This window comes from Mya arenaria, chromosome 6, assembly GCF_026914265.1.
Source record: "Mya arenaria isolate MELC-2E11 chromosome 6, ASM2691426v1".
In the NCBI taxonomy this organism is placed as follows: Eukaryota; Metazoa; Mollusca; class Bivalvia; order Myida; family Myidae; genus Mya; species Mya arenaria.
The window spans coordinates 28032996-28059879 of NC_069127.1; the positions used below are offsets into that span (position 1 = coordinate 28032996).

The 26884-nt window shown below is 35.0% G+C and overlaps 1 protein-coding gene and 1 long non-coding RNA gene across 9 annotated transcripts in view; one reads left to right on the forward strand and one right to left on the reverse strand.

Moving 5' to 3' along the window:
* Window positions 1-20092, reverse strand: part of LOC128237307 (uncharacterized) — a 33163-nt gene extending 13071 nt beyond the window's left edge. The window contains exons 1-3 of one of the 7 annotated variants that reach the window (XM_052952702.1): window positions 20042-20085; window positions 13257-13303; window positions 11458-11702 (exon numbers count right to left, since the gene is read on the reverse strand). Coding sequence is in view for 1 of the 7 variants with exons in the window: in XM_052952699.1 (XP_052808659.1) it covers window positions 13257-13273 (17 nt within the window). In the remaining 6 variants the exon portion in view is untranslated. Of the gene's footprint in view, window positions 1-11457; window positions 11703-12970; window positions 13024-13256; window positions 13304-20041 lie in introns of those variants that run through there. The other 6 variants (XM_052952703.1, XM_052952701.1, XM_052952699.1 and 3 more) reach the window with 6 other exon arrangements.
* LOC128237312 (uncharacterized) lies at window positions 19738-25557 on the forward strand. Of its 2 annotated transcripts, XR_008261571.1 has the most exons (4): window positions 19738-20077; window positions 20261-20358; window positions 21646-21711; window positions 22418-25557. It is a non-coding gene; the product is annotated as an uncharacterized LOC128237312 (long non-coding RNA). The 2 variants fall into 2 exon arrangements; XR_008261570.1 differs by lacking the exon at window positions 21646-21711 and having other exon boundaries at window positions 22418-25556.
* Window positions 25558-26884: the final 1327 nt, after the last annotated feature.

Here is a 26884-nt window from a genome sequence, read left to right on the forward strand (position 1 = left end):
AGTCTGTTTCATAATAGAACATCTCCCTGTTTTAAAAAGGAAAACATATATGATATACATAATGTTCATCAAATCATTATTTATATGTTTTATCAATTAACAGTATTCAACAGTGTTTTAAAGAGCTTCCTTCTTTGTAATTTGATACATACATATATATGTGTCTTTTAATTAAAGTGTTATATCTAAATACATTTTTAAGTAAAACATTGTCTTTTTATTTAGACTTCACTATCTGATGTTATTGTTCATTCTCACTTCACCCATTCACTTCCTACATATTTTCGGTTGTCACGCACTAATCGTCCAGCCCTTGTTGAATATCCAGAGTTTACTGGCGGGTCATTATTGTTATCTGGAACATTTGAGTGTTTTGGGGGAGACACAGGGGTAACAGGTATTTGCTCATGTTGCAAAACTTGCGCTTGGAACGGTTCAATGTCATTCGTGTTTTTGCGCGTTTTGTGTAATACTGACCGATTTCTTCGATAAATGCCATCAGGCTTTTGAACCTGATATGATCGGTCACTGTGAACTTTCACAACTTTTCCTAATTTCCAGATTTTTCCGAATTTTACACGGACAGATTGACCTTCACATAATGGTGGTAACGATCGTGCTGACTTATCAAAATTTGACTTTTGTCTTTGTTTCGATTCGATCATTCTTTTTCGTACTTCATGATCATTCACCAAAGTCGGTTTTAATGCTTTGTTTGTTATCGCACGATTGATTTTGTTCGGCGCCCTAACAATAATTGACTTGGTGTGTATCCGCATTTCAACGGAGTATTGCGATTTTCTAGTAACGCTAAATAAGGATTAGATTTAGTGTCCTTGGCTTTTTGCATTAGCTTTTTCGCGATACCTACACCTTTTTCGGCAAGGCCGTTACTTTGCGGGTGACCTGGAGATGAGGTTCGGTGTTCGAAACCCCACTCTTTCGCGAAGTTTTTAAATTCAGCGCTGGTGTACTGGCTAGCATTATCTGATACCAATACATCGGGAATTGACATTCGCGACATGTGTTTTTGTAATTTTAGAATTACTGTCTGTGACCTTGTGTTTGGTAGGTAATCTACTTCAAAGAATCTACTGTAGTAGTCTATTGTCAACAGGTATTCTTTTCCATGAAAATGGAAAAGATCCGTCGCGATTTTTTGAAATGGCCTGTCCGGGAATTCAGTTGTGATCAATGGTAGCGAAGCATTCGCATCCCTGTGGGCAAGGCAGATTTGGCAGTTTGTTACATAATCAGTAACTTGTTTAGACATGCCTGGCCAGAATAATGAGTCTTTCGCTCGTTCAAGCGTTTTTGTAATTCCCAGGTGGGATGAGTGAACCTTTTCTACAAGCTCATTTCGCATTGATTTCGGGATAACAAGCGTATGACCTCGAAATATCAGACCATCCTCTGTGCTTATCTCATCGCGATGATTGAAAAAATCCACGATACTTGGATCACAGTTTGACCTACTCTCTAACCAGCCTTGACTTATAGCCCGTTTCAATTTTATCATTTGTGGGTCTTTAGCAGTTTCGGCACGTATGATCTCGAGTCGTTTGTCTGTGACATGTAATTGTTTTTGCACTGTATGAACATGATAGTCCAAACCGTCGATCATTCCGGGAAATGTATCGGGTAATGATTGTCTCGAGAGACAGTCACTTACAGGTATGTTTTTGCCGGGTACGTGGCGAACATTTACCTCGTATTTTGACAGTGCGAGTAACATTCTAGAAAGGCGCGGCGGGGCAGCCGACAATGGCTTTTTCATTATCGCTGAGATTGGTTTATGATCGCAGTGCACAATAACTTCTCTGCCATAAGTTAATTGATGGAATCTTTTTAATGCAAATAAGATCCCGAAGAGTTCCTTTTCTATGACAGCGTAACCTATTTCAGTCTGCGTTAATGACTTACTTGCGTACGCGATGGGTTTTCCGTCTTGCATGAGACAACAACCTAGTCCATATTTGCTTGCATCCGTTTCGACGACAAGCGGCTTTTTAGGGTCATAATAACCTAGCACTGGGGCCTGTGTTATTATTTCCTTGACCTTTGAGAATGCTTGCTCTTGTGGGGCGTCCCACAGGAACTCTACGTCCTTTTTCAGGAGGCTTCTGATAGGCGCGGTAACCTCTGCTAGGTTCGGGGCGAATTTTGATAGGTAATTAACTAATCCTAATAGTGTTTCAACCTTTTCGCGGCAATCCGGCCTTTGCAATTGCGTAATTGCCTCGATTTTCTTAGGATCGGCCATGAGTCCAGTGTCGGTGATCACGTGACCAAAGAATGGAACTGATTTCACACCGATTGAACATTTCTGTGCGTTGAATTTTATCCCGCGTTCGCGTGCGCGTAGCAAGACTTGATTTAGGTTTTTGTCATGTTCCTCAGGGGTTCGTCCCCAAATCAAAATGTCGTCTACCAGCGGGTGAATGCCTGATAATCCCTCAAATATTTCGTTGACCTTCTGACAAAAAATGTCAGACGATGCTTTACATCCATACGGCAAACGTAAGAATCGATATCTTTGAAACGGCGTTGCGAATGTAGTTATGTAAGAAGATTCTTCGTCTAATTGTACACTCCAGTATGCATGTGTCAAATCTAATAGGCTAATTTGTGTCGCGCCGGCGAGTTTAACGGTCACATCATCTAGCGTTGACATTGCGTAGTGCGGTCTGCGTATCGAGTCATTGAGAGGTTTTGGATCCAGGCAGATCCGTAGCTTTCCGTTCGGTTTTTCAACCACTACGATTGGATGAACCCAGTCGGTAGGTTCCGTAACTGGCGATATGATTTCGTCTTTGACCATTTGATCAAGTTCGGCTTTTAAACGCGACTTTAAAGCTTCCGGTACGCGTCTGGGTGGCGTTATTACCGGTATAGCGTCTTCACGTAAATACAGTTTGCTTTTTCCGGGTAGTATACCTACGCCCTTGAATAGGTCACTGTATTCTGACATGACGTATTCTTTGTTAACTGGCTGGCCATGCTCTCGGTCAATTGCGTAAGTCAGTTGTATTAATCCTAGATCTACAGATGTCTGTAGCCCAATTAACGGCGGTGCATCACTGCTTACAATATAGAACGTTGTGTTCACGGTTTTCGAACGATATTTGCACGCGAGTGTAATTTTACCGTCGACTTGTATTTTGTTACCAGAGTAAGACGTTAGATTTGATTCGGAGGCCTCTAATGGCGATTTGACATTGAGCTTTTCAAAGTGGCGTTTTGGCAAAGTATTTACGCTGCTTCTTGTGTCAATTTTGAAACTAACGTTTTGAAAATGTGGACCAATGCGTAAATTTACAAATGCACGATCTGGGGCGGACGATTGTGTATGACTTACCGTATCTAAAAAGTAATTATCCATCCACGAATTCTCCTCCTCTGAATTGTCATGCACACTCATCTGCGACACGTTATTTGTCACTTGGTGCACATCTTTCTTCGACCGGCATACAATTTTCCAGTGATTGTATTTCTTACACCGTATGCATTGTTTTCCATATGCTGGACACTTCCTTCTGTCTGATTGGTTGTGTATTGTCCCACATTTTCTACAAGTCGGTTCTTTCCTCCTATTCTGCGGCGAATTTTGCGCTCTTGGCATCTCAGGTCTGCGTCCATGTCCACGTCCACGACCTCGGCTGTTGACGTAGTTGACATCTTGGGGTGATCTTGCATTAAGAATATTCATCTGTTGTTTACAATATTCAAAATTTTGAGATAGTTGAATGGCCCTTTCTAAGGTGAGTGTTTCGCCCTCATTGATTAGTTTCTCTCTTAGTTTTTGATTACTTATACCAAATACAATTCTATCTCTGATCATTTCGTCCACAGTATTTTCTTGATATTTGCATTCCGTTATTTTTAACTTTAGTCTGGTGACGAATTGTTCTATGCTATCCTCTCCTTGCCTTTCGTTGTTAAATTGGAATCTGGCGAATACTGGGTTTAGTTTCGGCTGAACATGTTTCTTGAATTTTGTGAAGTATGTGTCAAGTTGTTTCTGTTCTTCATTTGTTAATGTCCATGATTGTGAAACATCTTGTCCTTTTTCTCCGACCCAAATAAGTAAGAATGCTACTTTTTCTTCTTCGGTCTTGTCTTTTAAAGGTCCTGCGAATATCAGTTTTATGTGCCTTTCAAATTTTTCCCACGTGGTCGGCAAGTTTGTACTGTCCCAATTCATCACAGGTGGAGATATTCCAGATAGAGCCATTTTGCTGATTAGTGTTCACTTATAAGAGCTTTTATTTTATAATATCCATTTTTGTTGACGTGAATTCGATAATTTCTGACACCATGTTGTATGTTTTGGTTGACAAGTATTCAAGTTATAGTAGTGAAAGACAAACACAAGACGTGAGTCTGCTACTAAGTTTATTCTACAAGTGAAGTCCAGTGGTTAAACAAGGGTACAAGTATTAATAGATCTATAGTCTGTTTCATAATAGAACATTTGATCAAAATATGTCTTAATTAAAAAGTTGAAAATTCACCGTTTCTGTTCCTTATTCGAGTTTGAATAAGGAATAGGGAACTAGTTCAACTAGTTCATGTAGACAAAGCATTTCTGTAAACTTTTTATGTAAACCACCTCTGCATAGTAATTTGATCAAAATATGTCTTAATTAAAAAGTTGAAAATTCACCGTTTCTGTTCCTTATTCGAGTTTGAATAAGGAATAGGGAACTAGTTCCTTATTCCTTATTCGACTTAGTGTGCGTTATAAAGAAATTTAAACTCTCCGTCCCTTTAAATAAGTAAATGCTTTTATTAAAGTTGTTTAAAAAGATTAATTTTTGATATTTCTTAAAAAAACTAGCAAATTAAACACTTTGAAATTGAGGTTTTTTCGTAAATTCTGTTACTTATTCGGTTTTTGGAACGTTTTTAAAGCACTTGAAGCACTAAAATCTTCTTGAATAGACAATGCATTTCCGTAAACTTTTTATGTAGACCACTTCTGCATAGTTATTGGAAAAAAATGTATTACTTAAAAAGTTTTTATTCCTTATTCGAGTTTGAATAAGGAATAGGGAACTAGTTCCTTATTCCTTATTCGTTTTTTTCTATTATCGTGCATTATTTTATTCACAAAGTTGTTTAGTTGTGATGAAAATATCACAAAGAAGTGATTTTAGGCATATCTACAATTATTTATTTTTAATAAGGAATAAGGAACCAGTTCCCTATTCCTTATTCGAAAAAGGAATAAGGAATAAGGAACTAACTTATCGTCCATTCGGCCATGGCCTAGTTGTTACGATTGTATTTACGAGGACTATCTCGAAGCTTATCGGAGGTGGCCGAGTTATTACAATAAAGATTGAGTTGTTTTACTTGGCATAATTGTTGTCTGTCTCAGTCAAATTTCGTTTTATTGGAAAGGTAAATCATGTGTTTTAATGCATTTTAATCCTGTTTTGTGCAAAATAGCTTTTTACTTTAATACGTGGTAAAATATGAATATAAACCTTTATTATCAATTTCAAACATAAAATACAGTACACTCAACGAGTTAGACCCACTTTCCGTTTCCCTCCGCGGTTTTTTGCTATAGCGGCCAACACAACGATTTTATCGTCTGTCTGCGTTCCTCGGAGTTGTAATTTAAGGCCCTCGGATGGTGATCAGTCGACCGAATGATTTACGAACACGGCGTTCCTTGGAGGGGTAACCTCCGCAAAACTCTGCGGACACTTGATAAGAATCTACGCTAAAGTTATTTTTTTATTAAAAATTTCAATCGATTATGACGGCTTCAGTAAATTGCTATTATTCTTTTTTCACTGCTTGTTTTGCACGAAGTTAGCTTACCACAAGAATGCAGTCGTATTTCACTATTTGCACATGCATTTTATAAACATGTTTTTTACTAATGACTGAATACATTGATAAACACATTTCTCCCGAAAAAGGCTGGGTTACTTATTACATATTTTTGGAAAATCAGGAGGTCAAACACGCGTTCAATGTTGAGAGCGCATGGTTGTAGGACTTGCCTCGTTTTCTGTTGAAAAATTCCCTAAAATGTCATAGCTATTTTTAACCACCAATAATAAATAGTATATTCCTTATATTGAATTGATCACGCGCGTGACGTGAGGTCATGGTTCAGAATCGTGTAAAATGTCGGCTGTTTTATGATGCAATACAATTAGTGGAATACATCAATGATTCAATGTTTACTATTAACAAGTCAAGACAATATTCAATTGACGTTTACGGACACAAATACAAATTAAACGCTGGTAAGAATCTTGTACGATTAACAATGTACATAAGCATAAAAACAAACTTCTGAACAACATGATTTCATGCTTAACTGATTAGAAACTGAGTTCCCATGCGGGGTCATAAAATCGGATGATTTTCAATGCTATCGTTCATATTAGACTGGGCGGTAAACCAGCCACACGGAGGAACTCGGTGGGATTTTAGCGAGGGCAACAGTTTTATCCTTGGAGGAAGTCCGCGTTCATTGACTTTATCCCTCGGAGTGAGCAAGAAAAGTGGGTCTAACTCGTTGAGTGTACTGTACTTCACTGAATACAATTACAATGTTTTTCAAATCCCCCTGTTTAGACTAGGGGTTGAAAGATATTGAAATTGTAGTAAGATAAGTATTATATTTTTGAAATAGATATTTAAGGTATTAGCCATGTAATAAAACTCGGGTAACAACGGGTAACATCGACATATATCGCCACTCGCTGTAACAGATCGCGACGAACATCGGGCGTATTCGGCCTGTACCGGATGTTGCTATTTTTAGAAACAGAAGGTATTTCCCCGCTATTCATAGGTCAATAATGGAATTTCTACATTGTAGTATTTGGAAACTCTGTGATGTATTTCTCATGAATATACGTTTAAAATAAATAAACACTTAAAGTGCACGCTGACAGTTGATTATGATACATCTAACAACTTGAGTCATTACAGTAAAACATGGATTATAAGTGAATTATACGAGTAAGAGAAGATTTGCTGTCGAAAAAACGAACTGTCAACAATCAGCATGGAATTGGGATATTCAGATATTCGTATCAAAGGGCTATGAATGTAAGTATCCTTGAGCAGTTTTGTACGTTGATGTGTTAAAAAAAATGTTGTTGTTTTTTTAATTTATCTTTTGAATTCTTGAATCATTTTTGTTAGCTAAATGTTTAGACAGCTGTTCATTTTTTTACATGTACTCATGTACATGTTAAATATTTTATATGTACTTATGTACATGTTACATATTTTATATGTACTTATGTATATGTTACATACTTTTATATGTACTTATGTACATTATTTATGTATATGATATGAGTATGTAATCTTTAATTTGATTTTTATATCTTAGAAAAATATTAGACTTAAAATTTTAAAATGATGTGTTTTGGTACGTGACCTATTTCTAACATACCATAATACATGTACATACCTGTTATTTGTTTACAAAATGCATATTTTCAAAATTAACTTGTGAGAAAAAGTTGTACGTGGTTTGTGGCTTGAAGCCACAACTGCTTGGACACTAGCGACATTCATTTGCTTTGTGTAGGTCTCATTAAAACCCCAGTCTGTTGTGAATCATTATCAACCATAAGCACAACAACTACATATTTAAACCTACCAACCCTTACCCTTGGCTAAAACAGATATTAGTGCAGAATGTATTATAATACTTGTGCATTTGTATTTTATGGTGGTAGTTTCTGTTGGTTGATAATCAAAAGTCTAATTTCTTTCAGGCAGGAAAATGACAGAATATTACTAAGTCACCAACACTGGGTTATGAAGAATTCCAGCCTGCATTAAATACTATGTTGGATCCTTGAGATAGATTTGACAGCCATGTCTATCCACAAGGCAGTCGCATCTGATAGAGATGATGTGAGTATTTCATATAAAACATATATTTGACTTGGTTTTTGTTTTTATAAACCCACTGTATTCAATAATCAAGTGGTAGTGGTGGTTGTGGTTGTAGTGGTGGTGGTGGTGGTGGTGGTGGTGGTGGTGATAATGATGATGATGGTGGTGGTGGTAGTGGTGGTGATAATGATGATGATGATGATGATGATGATGATGATGATGATGATGATGATGATGATGATATTGATAAATTTAATAATTTTCTTTATACATGTATGTATCAGCTTGTTTTTGTTTGTTTTTTTTTTTTTTTCAAAATAATGTCGAGAAATATTAAACTGTTTATCTTATTGTGTATATGTATGGCAGTATAGTTATCTATACTAATGAGTTAGAAAGGCTTTAAAGTATACCCTTATTTTTCCTTTACAGCACTAAACATTCTGGATGGGTAAAGTACCTGAAGGGGCATGAAAACCAAATCAGCATTGACTCAGCATTGAGTAGTTATCATCCGTGCTCACACTACAAGTACAAACGCATGGGAACAGACCAAACTTCAAATGTTGAAGAGTGAAGAATTATTGTGAAAAAAATCTAAATGTTAGAATACCAATGACAAAATAAGACCATTTAAGCTTTATAAATTTTTACAAGAAAAAGGTTGATTTTTAAGCATTTTATTAGCTATAAAAATATGGTTACATGACATTATGTATATTTTCTTCAAAAATGGACGGTAAACTATCATAAATTGTCTTCTAAATTGTTCAAAAGACATCATAGATAATATTTAAAATGATTTCAGCAACTTCCCTTATATTTAACTATTTTTTATGAATTTTGTAAAACTGCTATATATATTTTAAAACATCGAAATACTGCTATGTTCCGAAGATTCACAATATCAACAAAAATGTTTTTTTCATGTGTATCAATAACTTGTTTGTTTGAACTTAAGTTTTCTGTTAACTGAAGTATTATTTTACCAGAAACTGTTGTGTTTATTTCATTATCTCTGATAATGCGAAAAAAAATCAAATATAGACAAAATATTTACTTGTCGCTAGTTTGGGAGTGGGTGTAATGAAACATAAAGAACTTTTTTAATTTACAGTAAAAAATCTTCAAAATTTGGATAAAAGTCCCATAGTGTACCATGATCATAACTATGTTGTCGGTTAAAGCTTTTATAAAAGTGTGTATTATGCGGCTAATACCTTAATATCTTTATATGTATATTCGTTTATATTCGTATTTTAGTTTTTACCATGCAAGTGCAAAGATTTTTTTCACAAAACAAGCATTTAATGCATTTAAACACAACCATTTTACCTAGCGTAACAACTCGACCATCTCGGGTAAATTTCGAGATAGACCAGTCACCTTGTATATATAATTGTAACAACTCGGCCATGGCCAGAAGTCTCCAATTGTTGTAAATATATGCACTGCAGCCTTGCAGGTGCTCTTCATGTATAACAGTTAATATCATTATGTTTTGACAGTATGAAATGAAGGAAAACACTCATCAAACTCATAATAATGTCGGATTTATTTTATATCGTTATCTTATATTTCTTGTTTTAATTACATTTTATAGTTGTAAGATGCTATAACCCGGAATCCCGATCGGAATAACTACCCACTTTTGGTACAAAAAAAAATGTATGTGAAGGATATGCCATTTCAAAATTTGTAAAAAGATCAGTCAAGTTACTATTATTTGGACTAGTGCTTCAAGTATTTGATTTATTGTCTTTATAATGTATAACGCACCAGTCAATTGTAGAGCCAACTGGGAACTGCCTCAGTTTGATATATCTCCATGCAAGTGTTCACATGGTCGTGAGTTCAAGCACCGTATCATTAGCACCTTTTCTCACAGGTTTACTTTAGAATCCATCATTGTGGGGTTGACAATTATCTCTTTTTTTATTAAATATTACAGGCCATGTTCTTTTGTAAACTTTCAGATTGAGAAGTGCCTAGCTACAAGGCTAGTATTGTTAACATCATCTGATACAATCAACTGGAACAAAGCTTAAATAGCTGTGTGACCTGACTTAAAAATCGGATGGCAATCATCAGACCAGGAGATTATGAGTATTGAGATGGACAAAATCAAACATGAGACTACCAAAGCTGGCATTTTGCACAAGAAACACATAAATGCAGGTATTTGCTGAGATATTGTAATTATTTTTTTTATTTTTTCTTCATTTAGGAAGTTCAGTAGAACAGAGATGGCCAAAAAATTGAACAAAGGTATATATACATTTTGAATTCTAATTCAAATGAGAACTTTACTGGCCAGCACAGTACTATCTGTGTAGCCAGGATGTGAATAGGTCTGCACTTGGCTGATAATGCATATCACTTTAAATGTTTAAATGTCGGCCTACCTCGCATACATGCGCTAAAGGGTTAATCTGCACTCTTACAGATTGACTGTTTTAACAACTTTTTTTTATTTCTTGGTCTTGGAATGAATTATTTTTACCGTATGCGAATTTCTGAACACTGGTCATAACAGACAACTGGAAAAAGTGGATCGCTGTTTTCTTATACCGTAGAACACCGCTATTTCGAACACCGATAAACCGAACTAATCGGTATTTCGAACTTTTTTTTTTCGGTGCCGATTTTTTTCCTTTTTTATCCAAAGTAAAAATTAATGTTTAAACCGAACTTCACTATTTCGATAAATAGATCGATTTTTCGAACTAAATATTCGGTCCCTTATATGTTTTTCACGTGTATTTATCAATCTGAATTACGAATTTGAAACTGTGTACAAAAAATTGTCGATGTTATTTTCGAATCTCCTAGCAGACGACCCATGCTCCTCGCTTTGTTGTGTTTTCACACCTACACTGACATCGGCGTGACAGACCAATTAACGTTATAATAAGGTGCAATTATCGCGGTTTAAGGAATGCCTTGGGTTAATTGGCGCTTGTATGGAGCAAACGACGGTATCGAATACATAGAGTGATTAATGTTCAGTGATATTATTTGTATATAACGGATGTTTTTTCGGTAATTCGAAATGTCTGCCGCTTCGGATGAAGGGTTCGGTCGATGGCAGGCTCGGTTGAAGACAATATTGTCAGAGGTGTCACCTGCCGATATTTTCAACGCCGACGAGACCGCAATTTTCTTCAAGGCCCTGCCAGACAGAACCCTTGAAATATATGTTTCGGAATTTTATTAAACATCGCTTTAAATAGTGTAAAATACAATGGTATAATGCTGCCATTTGAAATTTCATGACACAAATATTTTGTGACGCCGGTCGAGTAGAATTCAGATGCGTCGGATTTCGGAGACAATCGTTGGTGGAACTTATTTCTCTCAATGTTTATTTCGAATAATCGTTATTTCGAAGTATTAAGCTGGGTCCCGACGACTTCGAAAAAGCGGTGTTCTGCTGTATTTAAATTCAATCAAAAAAGACAACTAAACATATAGGAACGCTGTTTTCTTATTTTAATATGGTCAAAAGATCTTTGCCAAAAATACATAATTAAAATACATTATTAGTAAAGTGTTAGTAAGGCTTTTTACCATCTTATCTTATAATATCTTATCTTTTGTCAGCAGTCTTATATCATCAGTTTTCATACTGCTTTTCATTAGCTTATTCCAAGCTCACGGGCGAAGATAAAATGCCCGTATGGAACTTCTTTTAATGGTCACCACATTGTAATTACATCCCTTCTTGAAGAGTGTCGTCTGTAGCGCATCATGGAAACCTTGTCTGGTGGCAATATTTAGAACGCGAGTTAATTATTTCTCGCTTCAAATGTCACCTGAAAACAGTTTTCACGTTTTCAAGAAATAATGCTTCACTCTTCTTAGAACTATTTAAAGACCGATCAGACCATTTACATACTCTGTATCACTGCGCGAATATCCATGACAACCACGAATTATTGCATATCCGTTTGCAATTATTTTCGAATAGCACAAAAGAGTTCTGGCAAAAAAATACATTTTTACTTAAATTTGTTTAACTGAGGTGGGAGAAAAAGCATCTACCATAGCCGCTCGTGTAAGATAGGTTAATCCCGACCCTCGCGCAGGGTGTTTTGCGGTAAACATAGGCCCTACGCTCGGGTCGGAATTAACCTATCTTACACTCTCGGCCATGGAAGATGCTTATAGTCCAGCAATGTAGACCCAACTCAAGAAGTGACCTTGTAAGGCCTATATGAAATAACTGTGTGGAAAAATCCAGGAATGCACTTAAATCATCAAAAGAACAGTGTGAAATTATTTGTGAATAACTTGACATTTATTTACATTTATTTTGTTTTGACATTTTTATTCATGGTGCAGTGAAAACATGCTTATTTTCTCATGGTTATTTTAATTAACCAGGTTTTCCCAAGTGAAACCTGGTTATAAGAATGGCGAACGTCATTGTTCGGGCGGGTGGGCAGCGGGCGGGGGGTTGGGCAGCGTCAAATTCACCTTTGAAACGGAATGACTTTAGTAAGGGTTGACATATCTTGACCAAACTTGGTCTATAGAAAGAGTTTATGGGTACCTATCATGGGATTGCGTTTGGGGTCTCAAGGGAATAACTTTAGTTAGGGATGACGTACCTTGACTAAACTTGGTCTATAGGAAGAGTTTATGGAGACCTTTCATGGGATTGCATTTTGGGTCCCTAGGGTTAAGGTCACTGTTACTAAATATGGACAAAATGGTAAAAAACTGAATAACTTTAGTTAGGGATGACATATCTTGAATAAACTTGGTCAATATGAAGAGTTTATGGAGTCCTTTCATGGGATTGAGTTTGGGGTCCCTAGGGTCAAGGTCAAGGTCACTGTTACTAAAAATAGAAAAACAGTTGAAACTGAATAACTTTAGTTAGGGATTACATATCTTGACTAAACTTGGTCTATAGTAAGAGTTTATGGATACCTTTCAATGGATTGCGTTTGGGGTCCCTAAGTTCAAGGTCAAGGTGACTGTAACTAAAAATAGAAAAACAGTTGAAACTGAATAACTTTAGTAAGGGTTGACATATCTTGACCAAACTTGGTCTATAAAAAGAGTTTATGGATACCTTTCATGTGATTGCAATTGGGGTCCCTAGGTTCAAGGTCACGGTCACTGTTACTAAAAATAGAAAATCAGTTGAAACTGAATATCTTTAGTTAGGGATGACATATCTTGACTAAACTTGGTGTACAGGAAGAGTTTATATATACCTTTCATTGGATTGCGTTTGGGGTCCCTAGGGTCAAGGTCACTGTTACTTAAAATAGAAAATCAGTTGACACTGAATAACTTTAGTTAGGGTTGACATATATCATGACCAAACTTGGTCAATAGGAAGAGTTTATGTATACCTTTCATGGGACTGCATTTGGGTTCCCTAGGGTCAAGGTCACTGTTACTACAAATAGAAAAATGGTTCAAACTGAATATCTTTAGTTAGGGTGGACATATCTTGACCAAACTTGTTCTATAGTAAGAGTTAATGGATACTTTCATGGGATTGCGTTTTGGGGTCCCTAGATTCAAGGTCAAGATCACTGTTACTAAAAATAGAAAAACAGTTGAAACTGAATAAATTTAGACAGGGTCTACATATCTTGACCAAACCAGGTATAAAGGAAGAGTTTATGGATACCTTTCATGGGATTGCGTTTGGGGTCTCTAGATTCAAGGTTATGGTCACTGTTACTAAAAATAGAAAAATGGTTGAAACTGAATAACTTAAGTTGGGGTTGACATATCCTGACACAACTTGAAATAAAGGAAGAGTTTATGGATACCTTTCAATGGATTGCATTTGGGGTCCCTAGGGTCAAGGTCACTGTTACAAAAATAAAAAAACAGACACAAGCTGAAGTTCTTCTGTCAATCATTAAAAACCTGATTTCGTCGCATTGCGGCGTTTCTTGTTTAGAATTGATAGGAGGGAACATCAGATTCTCAATGTAGTTTCATGTTCTTCATCAGATCAAAATCAAAAACCATGTTCATGCCCAAATGAGCATTCCAAAATATCAAAATGGTACTTTTTGTATGTAGTGTAAGTTAATTAACATAATAAACAAAAAATATTTAACCAACTTCAATGATTATGCCCCCTTCAAAGAAGAGAAGTATATTGCTTTGCACATGTTGGCCAATACGTCCGTCTGTCTGCCAGTAGACCAAAGCTTTTCGGGTGATAACTCCACAATTCCTAAACCTATTGTCAAACTTGACATGAAAGTTTGGCTTAACCAGTAGACGACCCCTTTTGATTTTAGGGGTCATCTGGTCAAAGGTTACAGTGACTTGGCTTGAACAGGAAGGTGTCAAAGCATGTCTGAGTAAGTCGACAATGCCTGCACCTATGGCCCTAAAACTCAACATGGGGCTAAGCCTGACCATTAGATGACCCCTATTGATTTAAGGGTCATTGGGTCAAAAGTCAAGGTCACAGTGACCTTGAATGCTTAAAGGTTGTACTATTAATGACTGGGCGAAGCCTGCACACATGGCCCTTCAACAACCTGACTTTGGGGGTTGGGCCTGACCAGTAGGTGAGCCCTATTGATATGTCACAGAGACATTGAACACAAAAAGCTTGCCTGTGTGACAACTTGACAAAGCCTGCACACATGGCCTTCAAACTTGAAATTTAGGTTGTGGGTGACCAGCAGATGACCCCTTTTGATTTGGAGGTCAAGGTCACAACTCCAATATTGGTCATTAAAACTATGTCATTTACTTATTCCCTGCTGCTAAGAGGATACATGTTTATGAGCAAATATCAGCCATCATCTGAATATGATTGAAAACTGTACCAACTACCCTCATACATTGAATGGTCATAATCTTAAAACTGCCTCAAAGGCATCTTTTGTCAATGAAAAACCAGCTGTCATTTCGGTCCATGCATATTTTATTCAATTGTCCAGATATTCTTGACAACATGGCGCTAATTAATGCTGCAGGTTTGAATATAGGACATTGGTTGTTTTTCTTCAGCACCATGCAGATTTATTTCCACTTTTATAATAAAAACAAACTAGAAAACAAATTTTGAAGATATTAGTTTTTTTCTTGGTATGATGCCACAGTGCCATGCAGATTTGTTTTGACTGTTATATCAAAGAAAGAGCATCATTTTAAAATTATATGTTTATTATGTCCCTTGAATCTTGGTTATAGTTTGTATTGTACTTGTATTTTAAAGACATTGGCTTCAACAGACCCTAATGAAATTGTTACAAGCGACGTTAAATAGCATATATTGAAGCATTTCTAACATAATAAATATGCATTTAACTTATTTTAAGCGGTTCAAACTTAGAAAACTTATATTAAGAATCTTGTAGGCCATTGGATACATGATTTAGTAGGGCCAATATATTTTAGCTTATTATTATCACATTTATCCTTCTTCATCTACCTTAAAGAGTGTTCAAGCGGTTCAAACTTAGAAAACTTATATTAAGAATCTTGTAGGCCATTGGATACATGATTTAGTAGGGCCAATATATTTTAGCTTATTATAATCACATTTATCCTTCTTCATCTACCTTAAAGAGTGTTCATCATTTGAAGGAACTTAGCGGAAGTGTTTGCTTGCTTCAGTAACATCACCGACAGTCTTGCAGCGCTTTCATTATAATGAAACATCGAAAACTGCACTGCAGGATACTCACGTTTGAGATCTGATAAGCCAATTAGGCAATAATATTAAGATTAATTAACAGAGGTTGTGTACTAATACATGGTTTGTTTTTGTTTTTAGCTCACCTGAGCACAAAGTGCTCAAGGTGAGCTTTTGTGATCGGTCTATGTCCGGCGTCGGTCGTCCGTCGTCAACAATTGGTTATAATCACCTTCTTCTCCTTAACCGCTTGGACAATTTTAATAAAACTTTATGAATGATCCTTGATTGGTGCTTTTTCAAAATTGTTCAAAGAAATGAATTCCATACAGAGCTCTGGTGGCCATGGCAAAACTTTTTTTGGCAAATACTATTAGGCCTAGTACTTACATATTTGGTGTGTAACATTGTCTATTGGTTATCTACCATGTTTATTCAAAGTATGCCCCTGAAGTAAAATTGGCCTCACCCAGTGGGTTACAAGTTCATTATAAATACATTTTGTTAAAATTTGATAGTTTTGTAAAGTTTACCCTTGACACAAGGGCAGCAGGTCTTGCTATATGGTCTCCCTTTTTATTTGAGAATCCACTACTTCCTATTTTTAGTAACAAGGGAATAGGTTTTAAATTTTAGTCTTCAACAGTGTTACTTCTAAGGTAATTATTGTTCTTTTTTTAGGATCTTTGATTGAAATAATTATTATACATTTTATTCTTAAGAAGAAATTTCTTTTTACTTAATGATAAAATTAATAATAAGACTTTTCCATTGAACTTCATGTATATTATTGTAAACCACATGTAGGTTATTCTAAGCTACAAATATCATCTTCTGTGTGGATAGCGAATAAGCCTTATACAGAAAAATGATAGTTGAAGTATGGTGATGTTGTCCTAGATGGATTAAGCAAAAATAGAATATGATGGTGTACTGTTCTTTGATGGTTAGAGTCTAGGGCAGTTTATTGATTTTATTGGATGGTGCACTGTTTGTTGTTTATGTATCTATAATAAAAGTTATTTTAGTGTGCAAGCAATTTAACATAGTTCTGTCAGGGTGCAGGCAATTGAACGAAATTCTGTCAGTTGTTTGTGTATCTATACTAAAAGTTCTTTCATTGTGCAAGCAATTGAACATAGTTTTGTCAGTGTGCAGGCAATTAAACGAGTCCTGTCAAGTGTGCAGGCAATTGAACGAAGTCCTGTCAGTGTGCAGGCAACTGAAAAAAGTCCTGTCAGTGTGCACGTATCTGTACCAAGTGCTGTCAGTGTGCAGTCAATTATCAAGTCCTGTCACTGTGCAGGCAACTGAACAAAATCCTGTCAGTGTGCAGGTATGAGAATCGAATTCTGTGAGTGTGCAGTCAATCTTCAAGTCCTGTCAGTGTGCAGGCAACTTAACAAAATCCTGTTAGTGTGCAGTCAATCGACAAGTCCTGTCAGTGTGCAGGAAACAGTGACAAGTCCTGTCAGTGTGCAGGCAACTGTGACAAGTCCTGTCAGTGATTATCCAGGGAATATGTTTAACCAGTATGTTTTTCAATATTCTTTGAGAACAAATATCAAGCTATATTGATTACAAAGAATAAACTCTTTTACTCAGGTGAGCGATTTAGGGCCATCATGGCCCTCTTGTTTTTTTTTTGTTTTTGTTTTTTGTTGTTGTTGTTGTTGTTTTGGGGGTTTTTTTTTTTGGGGGGGGGGGGGTCACCTATAGAAGGCTTAAACCATGCCTTTAATGACTAACACGTGTGTGACAACAATGTTTGATGTTGCACATTCGGATTAAGGATTTAGGTGTGATCAACAAAAACATAAGTACTTTCAAATACCATTGTAAGATTTACTCAAACTTACAAAACATTGTTTCGAAACGTTTCATTTTGTAAATATTCAACAACATACTTTTTCATTATTAATAGTTACATTTGTGTTTGTATATAAATGACCTGTTCACCGCCATTTATTTTGTATTCTGTATTTATATTGTTTTCAGTTAAATAGCAATGACTTTGTTATGTTTATGCTACATTTACATTACTTTTTAAAAGGCATAAAAAGGAAATGGGTAACATGCTTATTAATTTTCCAAATAAGCTTATTATAAGTCGGCGCCCAAAAGGGTATATTTGATATTACTTTAGAAATATTCCAACTTAGGGACTAGTTCATAAATTGCAAAACAATGCTTTCAATAGTTTCGACGTTGCAAGGTAAAATATGAAGTTTAGTATGTTTTATAAAACTTAACACTTTAATTGATTATGAAACCTTAAATTATAATAGCCGTACTTATCATTTTGAAAATTTTGATTTCAAATACAACTCAGTCATAACAACTCGGCCATCTCCGAGATAGATACAGGCCGAGGTGTTCCGTTTGATCATTCGGAGCTCCTCGGCCATTTTATCGAAAACAACCTCGGATGTATTTAGACGGTTTACATACTCAAAAAGTGGTACGTTTACGTCCGCTGCAAGTAGATCGCGTAGTAATTTAATTTAGCAGTTAAACTTTGTGACTTAACTCTTGGAATTCTAAATTATGTTTGCAATAATTCAATTCAATGGCAATCAATTTAAACTTAGATCAGTAAATGCAACTCTGAAACACTACATTTAATTAATGATATAATTCAAAATTTTACGAACTAATTCAACTGATGTACCTGCATACATCCGAGGTTGTTTTTGAAAAAAATGGCCGAGGAAATCCGAATGCCGTTTGATATCAAAAATAGATGAAGGTTACACGGTACTATTACAATCTCCTTTATGTTTGTAAACCGCATACGCAGTAATCTCCCTTGGTGGCAACAAAAATGCCGAGTTTTGAAAAAATAACCTTGAGCTTAATTGTTTGTTTTGAAAATGTCATTCAAAAGAATGAACTCCAGATAATTCCCTCTTGATGTATAATATTTTTATCCCCGTTCTATATACTCATATGAGTGAATTGTGTTACAAAAACTTATACAAAATAAAAAGCAAGGAATTCACATTACATGCCGGTACAAATAAAATGTGAATTTCATACTATTGAAATCTATTTATTAGACCATTGACTCTATTTCTTCCGAAGAAACGTATGTACATTTTTGTTATAATTTAGTTTGTACCGCAGGATTAAGTTGGGAAAATAAAACAGAACATCTATAATTCCGGGCTTAAACTATTGTAACGATATCATTACCCATATCCTTTGAACATATGTACACCCAACATAAACAAAAATATTATTATGGAAATAATAAACATTTTGGTTATCTGCACGCACGTTTTTCTTCTAATTTCATTGCGCCGACTTGATGCTATGCATCAACTTTTTTCTTGTGTTATTTGTGTTTAAAAAATCAAAATGAAGCCTTATTTGCATTTACTAAATATGTTGCCTTACTGTTACAAATTATTTTCTACATTATGTAATCTGTGATTTATATATGTCATATAACATGACCCATGATTGGAATAAAATTTATCTTATCTTGCTAATAAAACTTCGACTTGACCTGACTTGTCATATTTGTTATGTAGACCAAATAAAAATATTTTAATATTTTGGATTAAAAAATTTCATTTACGACGACAAAGGTTACTAAAGTATATTTTCCCTTTTTTTATCAAAATCTTAATTTCGCGAAAAACTTTTAATATTTTCGTCAAAAAGGTGGGTTTTTTCGGGACAATAACTTCATTTTCGCCAAAACTTACCCAATTATCAGATGCTGTTATCAAAATCTTATTTTCGCGAAAATAAATTTATTTTAGCCAAAAAATAACTATATTTTTAACAAATAGGTTATTTTTGAGAAAATAACTTTATTTTCGCCAAAACTAACCCTATTATCAGATGTTGTTTTCAAAATCTTATTTTTGCGAATATAACTTTATTTTAGCCAAAACCTACTGTATAAGTATATTTTTGTCAAAAATGTTATTTTTGCCCAAACTTACCCTATTTTCATATTGTTATCAAATTCTTATCTTCGCGAAAATAATTTTTCGCTCCAAACTAACTATATTTGTGTCAAAAAAGTTATATAACTAACCCTATTATCAGATTTTAATCAAAATGTTATTTTCGCCAAAACTAACCCTATTATCAAAATCTTATGTTCGCGAAAATAACTTTATTTTCATCAAAAATAACCTTATTTTCGTATTTTAGTCAAAACATTCTATTTTCGTATTTTAGTCATACCCGAAATAAGGAAGTTGTTTGTCTTTGAACAAGGGACAGCTCGCGCCCATCATGTAAATATATGAACTGCTCATGCGTGCCTAAGAACCAAAACGGGTGGTATTTAAAACGGTCACAGTGTAGTTTATTAAATATATAGGGATTGCATGCAGAAGGTCATCTGAGAGGCGATGAGATAACTGAGAACTTAACCTATAAAGTTACCGAAACAGACATAGAAACAAAGACATGCAATGAGACATGACATGAGGTTACAATCTAACCTGTGACACATGCATTGACATAGATATAATTTGAAACAGCTAGTGTCGCACTTACCTTAAATTGTCGAGTTCATTTGTATTTAATTAAGGGGTAAGCGCTGTTTACCAAATAGTATTTTTCATAGATGTCGTTCAGTTACTACAGATCGAAAGCAAAGAAAAATGAGCTAATATTTATAAAAAATAATGGATTTAAAGATTAAATGTTACCACAAATCGTTTATTATGACATTGATTTTTAATTTCACCAATTATACAGTCATCAATTTGACAGGAACAGCAAAAATGGACGACCGAATCACACTGTCCGAATTTGTATCAACTTGCAAGAGCTAAGCGAAATGGAACAGAATTTAAAAACGAGACTTAAAGGTTTTTATGCATTTATTATATATACTTTAAATACATATTGGCAGATATTATCTTATTCTTAGTTAAAATGTTATATTTACTATCGGAAACAGTGAGACTACTCAGTACTGTATTTCGAACATTAAAAAAAATAGTTTAGCTGTACTTAAGTTTAAAGGGCTTGTATAAGAAGGTGTTGTATGTTTTGGTTGACAAGTATTCAATTTATAGTAGTGAAAGACAAACACAAGACGTGAGTCTGCTACTAAGTTTATTTTACAAGTGAAGTCCAGTGGTTAAGCAAGGGTACGTACAAGTATTAATAGATCTAAGTCTGTTTCATAATAGAACACTCTTGGGTTTGGAAAATAGTCTCAGTTTGGTACAGCAGATTTTAAGACAGTTACGTTCTGAAGTCTGGAAAACAGTCTCATGTAAGAAATGGAGGCAAATATGCAGAATTTTATAAATACAGTTACGTTCTGGAGTCTGGAAAACAGTCTCATAATAAATTGGGGCAAATATACAGATTTTTAGACAGTTACGTTCTGGGGTCTGGAAAACAGTCTCATAATATATTGGAGCCAATATGCAGATTTATAGACAGTTACGTTCTTGAGTCTGGAAAACGGTCTCACAAGATATCGGGGCTAATGTGTCGATTTATAGACAGTTACGTTCTGGAGTCTGGTAAACTGTCTCACAAAAAATGGGGGGGGGGGCAATATACAGGTAATAGACAGTTTGATTAGATATGGGGGCTCATATATGCAGCTTTTTAGACAGTCACGTGCTGGAGTCTGGAAAACAGTGTCATTAGATATTGCGGCAAATATATGCAAAGAGCTCAAATACAGTTTAAGACAGTTACGTTCTGGAGTCTTGAAAACAGTGTCACAAGATATGGGGGCCAATATGCAGGTTTATAGACAGTTATGTTCAGGAGTCTGGAAAACAGTCTCACAAGAAATGGGGGCCAATATGCAGATATATAGACAGTCACGTTCTGGAGTCTGGAAAACAGTCTCACAAGATATGTGGCCTCATATGCAGATTTATAGACGGTTACGTTCTGGAGTCTGGAAAACAGTCTCACAAGAAATGGGGGCCAGTATGCAGATTTTTATAGTTCTGTACTGAAGTTTAAAAAATGGTCTCATAAGATATGGGGCTCATATGCAGTTTTGGTATAGTAATATTCTGTGCTTTGGGGAAACAGTCTCATAAAGGTACAGGGACTTATATCATGAGTTATGAGTTTGTTTGTAAATTTTGTGGAATGTGTACTTATATATTTTCATGTACAAGCTGAATAAGACAAGGAAATGCAATTCTGAACAGATATATTGGACAGATAGAATAGCATATAAATTGGTATGTTATGTATTGAATGACACATTGAGAAGTATATTGGATGACTGGTTGTGTACTACATAGAGTTCTGAAAATATTGTCAGACATTTTGATGTGTGAGGCTGGATTTGTTCTAGCACCAACATGTACATGTAGGGTTAATGGGTTATTCTGACATTTAGGGTTAAGGACTCTTGTAAGGTATTTTATATGAAAAGCTCATAAAATATTAAGCCAGTATTCATTAAACATCTAAAGTTCCTAACTAAGGTCGTATCCTTATTTTTGCATCTCACTGGTCATATGATACAATTACTTGGTTATTTCTGAAATATATTATTTTCATTGACTTTGAAAATACCTGATATCAATGGTTTGGAAAATCAACCTTTTTAGGAATACAGGCCCTGCTTATGAGCTATTTCTTAAAGAAGGAAAGAGCTTATAAACCTTATGTTAGTCATTGGTGTTGGAAATAATCTTGGACAGATTTTAGGTAGATATGTTTTGGCCCTAAATTATACCATATTAGGGCAGGTTCAACTGTCGATGAGCTATAGTGATCATGATAACTAATATGTTTCATATTATTTTGTAATATGTATCAAGATAATTAACTTAAGATAATATCTTTTAAGATATTTTTGTGTTATAAACAGTATATAATCATCACTCTTGATTACTTGTACATGCTGATAAATGCAACTTTTCTGCCTTTTATTTTCAGTACCATATGTTCCTTGAGCTGCTGTTTTTGACGAGACAATGCAACAATACTGTGGATAGATGTGGCATAATCTCCCTATTCAAGCCAGCATAGATTTCTACACAATCTAGGAATATAGTTCTAAATCTATCACTTCCTAATTTTATGCCGGTCCAGACAAGCTTAGTGCGGCTGTAGAGAGGGCCAAAATAGGAGATTGCGGGAGTTGTCGGGTCGATGAGGAGATTGTTCCCCGAAAATGGGAGCTTCACTGACTGAATAATGAAAATGACGCTTGTTTAAAAATCAAGTCCTTTATTTGAAAGCAAACACACATCAATAAAAACAAAGTACAAAAGATGTTACAAATACTTAAACTAATTTGGGGAAATTAGCATACAACTCGCTTTTAAAAATGCATGTGAAAGGTTAACTGGTTGACAACATTTCATATTACAATTAGTTTAATTTAATAATTGTTTGTTTAATAACTTTAATAAAATGAACTTTATAAATACTTGCAAACAGAAATAAGATCTGTACATTTCTAAGTGAGTTCATATTTTTAGACTTGTAAATAATTGAATAACATAATTTCCACATAATACTTCTTATTACATGAAAATAACTTCTAAATGTTTTAAAAATAAATTCACAAAATATTAAAACTATTATATTTAAAAGTACTTTGATAAAATAAATTGAGTTAAACACAAGAAGTTATATATATATAAAAACAATGACAACATACCTGAATAATGAAGCTGAAGCTTGTTTAAAAATGAAGTCCTTTTATATGATTTTCAGGACACAGGCTTCATCTTAAATACTAAGTTTTTAACAATATGATACAGATCTCAGATTTGATAAGCATTAACTTGTCAGTACAAAAATTCTAAAATTGAAGCTAAGTAGCCTGAGGGATTGTGCTACTGTTTTGAAGAAAAATATATGATAGGTTGACATCAATTAATGTAATAAAAGGAAACCACTTAGCCTAAGGTGGCCAAATTATTTACTTAAAAGTTGAGAATCTCAAAAGATATTAATTATTAACTGCCAAATATAGTATGTATACAGGCTGCAGGCATTAATATGTTTACATGATTTATAGACATGCAAAGTTCGAAAAGGAGTTTTTAATCATAATAGTTATTCTTAAACTATATCTAAATAAGTAATTCTGAGTTATTTAACAAAATACACATATTATCCAAATAAGAATAAGTATTTGTAATTACAATTATCATTTTTACATAAATTTATATTTAATTTATGTAGCAAAAATGTGGGGCATAATACTAATATCACAATTAAGATTGTGAAAATAACTATGATGACATTCTACAATTGCAGCTAAATATTTATCCACAATGTGTATGGGAAAAAATTGTTGCTGAATTTGATAATAAGGCTGATCACTTTAGTTACATTGTTAAATTACAACCTTTTGATTATAGTTGCTGAAATTGATGTTAAAATTTCTTTGATTATATAGTTTAATATATGTGATTATTTTTTGTGGATAATATTTGTTACCTTTCTCGAAGTATGATTACACCTTCTTAAGTATGAACAGTCATTGGCTTATTGAGTGTTGTTGTGTCCTCAGTGACACTTCACATTTCATGAGAAACATAATATTTCAGAAATGTAAACTAAACATGAACAAATATAATATCATGTCTTGTACTTTAATATAAATGGTTTATGCTTTAATATAAAATAGCTATGTAAAACCACAACTTGCACTGTATACTATTTTGAGCACAAATATATTTATGTACCTATAAACAATTATAACCCTTGACATAGCACCATTTATTTAGTGATAGGAAAATCAAGGAGTATTCCACACTGTACATACATAGGAATACTAGATGTACAAACATAACATGAAAGAAAAATTAACCCTGTACTGATTTAAGTGATTTTAAATCAATACATACACTTGTTTAACAAGCATACTTTTTGAATGATAAACCTTAACAATTTACTAAATAATGCATTTAGGTTACGGAAAATATCAATTACTTATTACAAGATTGTAACCATGTATTTATTGGCTGAAAACGTGCAAACATTAAATGATTGGTGAATGCTAAAAGATTTACAGTAATCAACTATCTTCTTAAGATAGAAATACCATGTTCTTGTACCTTTCTTTGAAATTCAGCATGGTATCCTTCATTATATAATAATTATAGAATAAGACTTGTATGACTTGCTCTTTCTGACTTTGTAATTTGAACTAAAATTGAACTGAATTTTTAAATAAAGAACAATAATAACCCTTTTTCATACTGATGTCTGATTTTCATTCCCTTCTCCAACTGCTTCACATTTTGAATATCGATCAATTTCTTATTTTTTTTACAATTTAAGACTTTACTGTTTTACTGTCTAGACTGCAAAATAAATGTCTTGGTCATTCTCATAGTTTTAAATTTTCATTTATATATTTTAAGGTCTGGCTGCATTTGCCTTCTGTTGGTTCCATCTCTGTCAAATTCATTATGACTGTGTTTCCATTTACATTAAAACCAGCATAAACAAAGTACTCCAAATGTTGTTGGCATGCTGATCAGTTCCAAGTTTTCTTTCCCTCATCTGTAGAATGGATGTGTTAAGAATTTGATATTTACAGATTAAAGTAAGTATTTGTCCAAATCTAGCTGTTGTTTAATCGATGCAGATAGATAACCATTGATGTTGGGAGTAGAGATTAACCCCTTCCAAAATGGTCACTACCGACACCAACACTATTATCATTGACATTTTCTTCTCCGAGGTCACTTCCAACACTGACATACATGTTTGTCTCCCAGGTCACTTCCAACACTGACATGTTTGTCTCCGAGGTCACTTCCAACACTGAAATACATGTTTGTCAACCAGGTCATTTCAAACACTGATATGTTTGTCAACCAGGTCATTTCAAACACTGATATGTTTGTCTCCCAGGTCCCTACCAACACTGACATGTTTGTCTCCCAGGTCACTTCCAACAATGACATGTTCTTCTCCCTGGTCACCAACACAGACATGTTCATCTCCCATGTCACTTCCAACAATGACATGTTCTTCTCCCAGTTCACCAACACAGACATGTTCATCTCCCATGTCACTTCCAACAATGACATGTTCTTCTCCCTGGTCACCAACACAGACATGTTCATCTCCCATGTCACTTCCAACAATGACATGTTCTTCTCCCTGGTCACCAACACCGACATGTTCATCTCCCATGTCACTTCCAACACTAACATGTTCTTCTCCCAGGTCACTACCAACACTGACATGTTTGTCGCCCAAGTCACCTCAAACACTGACATGTTCTTCTCCCTGGTCACTACCAACACTGACTTGTTCATCTCCCAGGTCACTTCAAACACGGACATGTTCTTCTCCCTGGTCACTACCAACACTGACATGTTCATCTCCCAGGTCACTTCAAACACTGACATGTTCTTCTCCCTGGTCACCAACACAGACATGTTCATCTCCCAGGTCACTTCAAACACGGACATGTTCATCTCCCAGGTCACTTCAAACACTGACATGTTCATCTCCCAAGTCACTTCAAACACGGACATGTTCTTCTCCCTGGTCACTACCAACACTGACATGTTCATCTCCCAGGTCACTCCAAACACTGACATGTTCATCTCCCAGGTCACTTCAAACACTGACATGTTCTTCTCCCTGGTCACTACCAACACTGACATGTTCATCTCCCAGGTCACTTCAAACACGGACATGTTCTTCTCCCTGGTCACTACCAACACTGACATGTTCATCTCCCAGGTCACTTCAAACACTGACATGTTCTCCTCCCTGGTCACTACCAACACTGACATGTTCATCTCCCAGGTCACTTCAAACACGGACATGTTCTTCTCCCTGGTCACCAACACAGACATGTTCATCTCCCATGTCACTTCCAACACAGACATGTTCATCTCCCATGTCACTTCCAACACTGACATGTTCATTTCCCAGATCACTACCAACACTGACATGTTCATGTTTTTTTTTTTACCTTGAGGTCACTGTGACCTACATTCCTGATTTCAAAATCAATAGGGGTCATCTAATAATGATGTTCCTCATAGCAGGCCTTCCAGGGTTCCTACTTTTTCCTACTTTTTTAACAGCTTCCTACTTTTTTCTAAAAAACTCCTACTATTCCTACTTTTTTGAAAATAAAGTCCGCAAAAATATTAAAGTTTCGCTTTGTGCTAGTTTTATTTGCAGAAAATGAACAAAATATGTTAAACTGGCTGGTTTCTGTTGTTGAAAGGTGTGGCAACATGTTCCACTTTGACGTGCATCATCTTTTCACCCACACAGTTCAGCAACAGAAACCGACCAAGCATCATATACTTAAATATTCAATGTGGCATTGATTTTGGTATGATTTTGAATTAAAAACACCTCCTCTAGGTTAGTTAATTACATATTTAACCAAAAATAGAGTAAAACTCT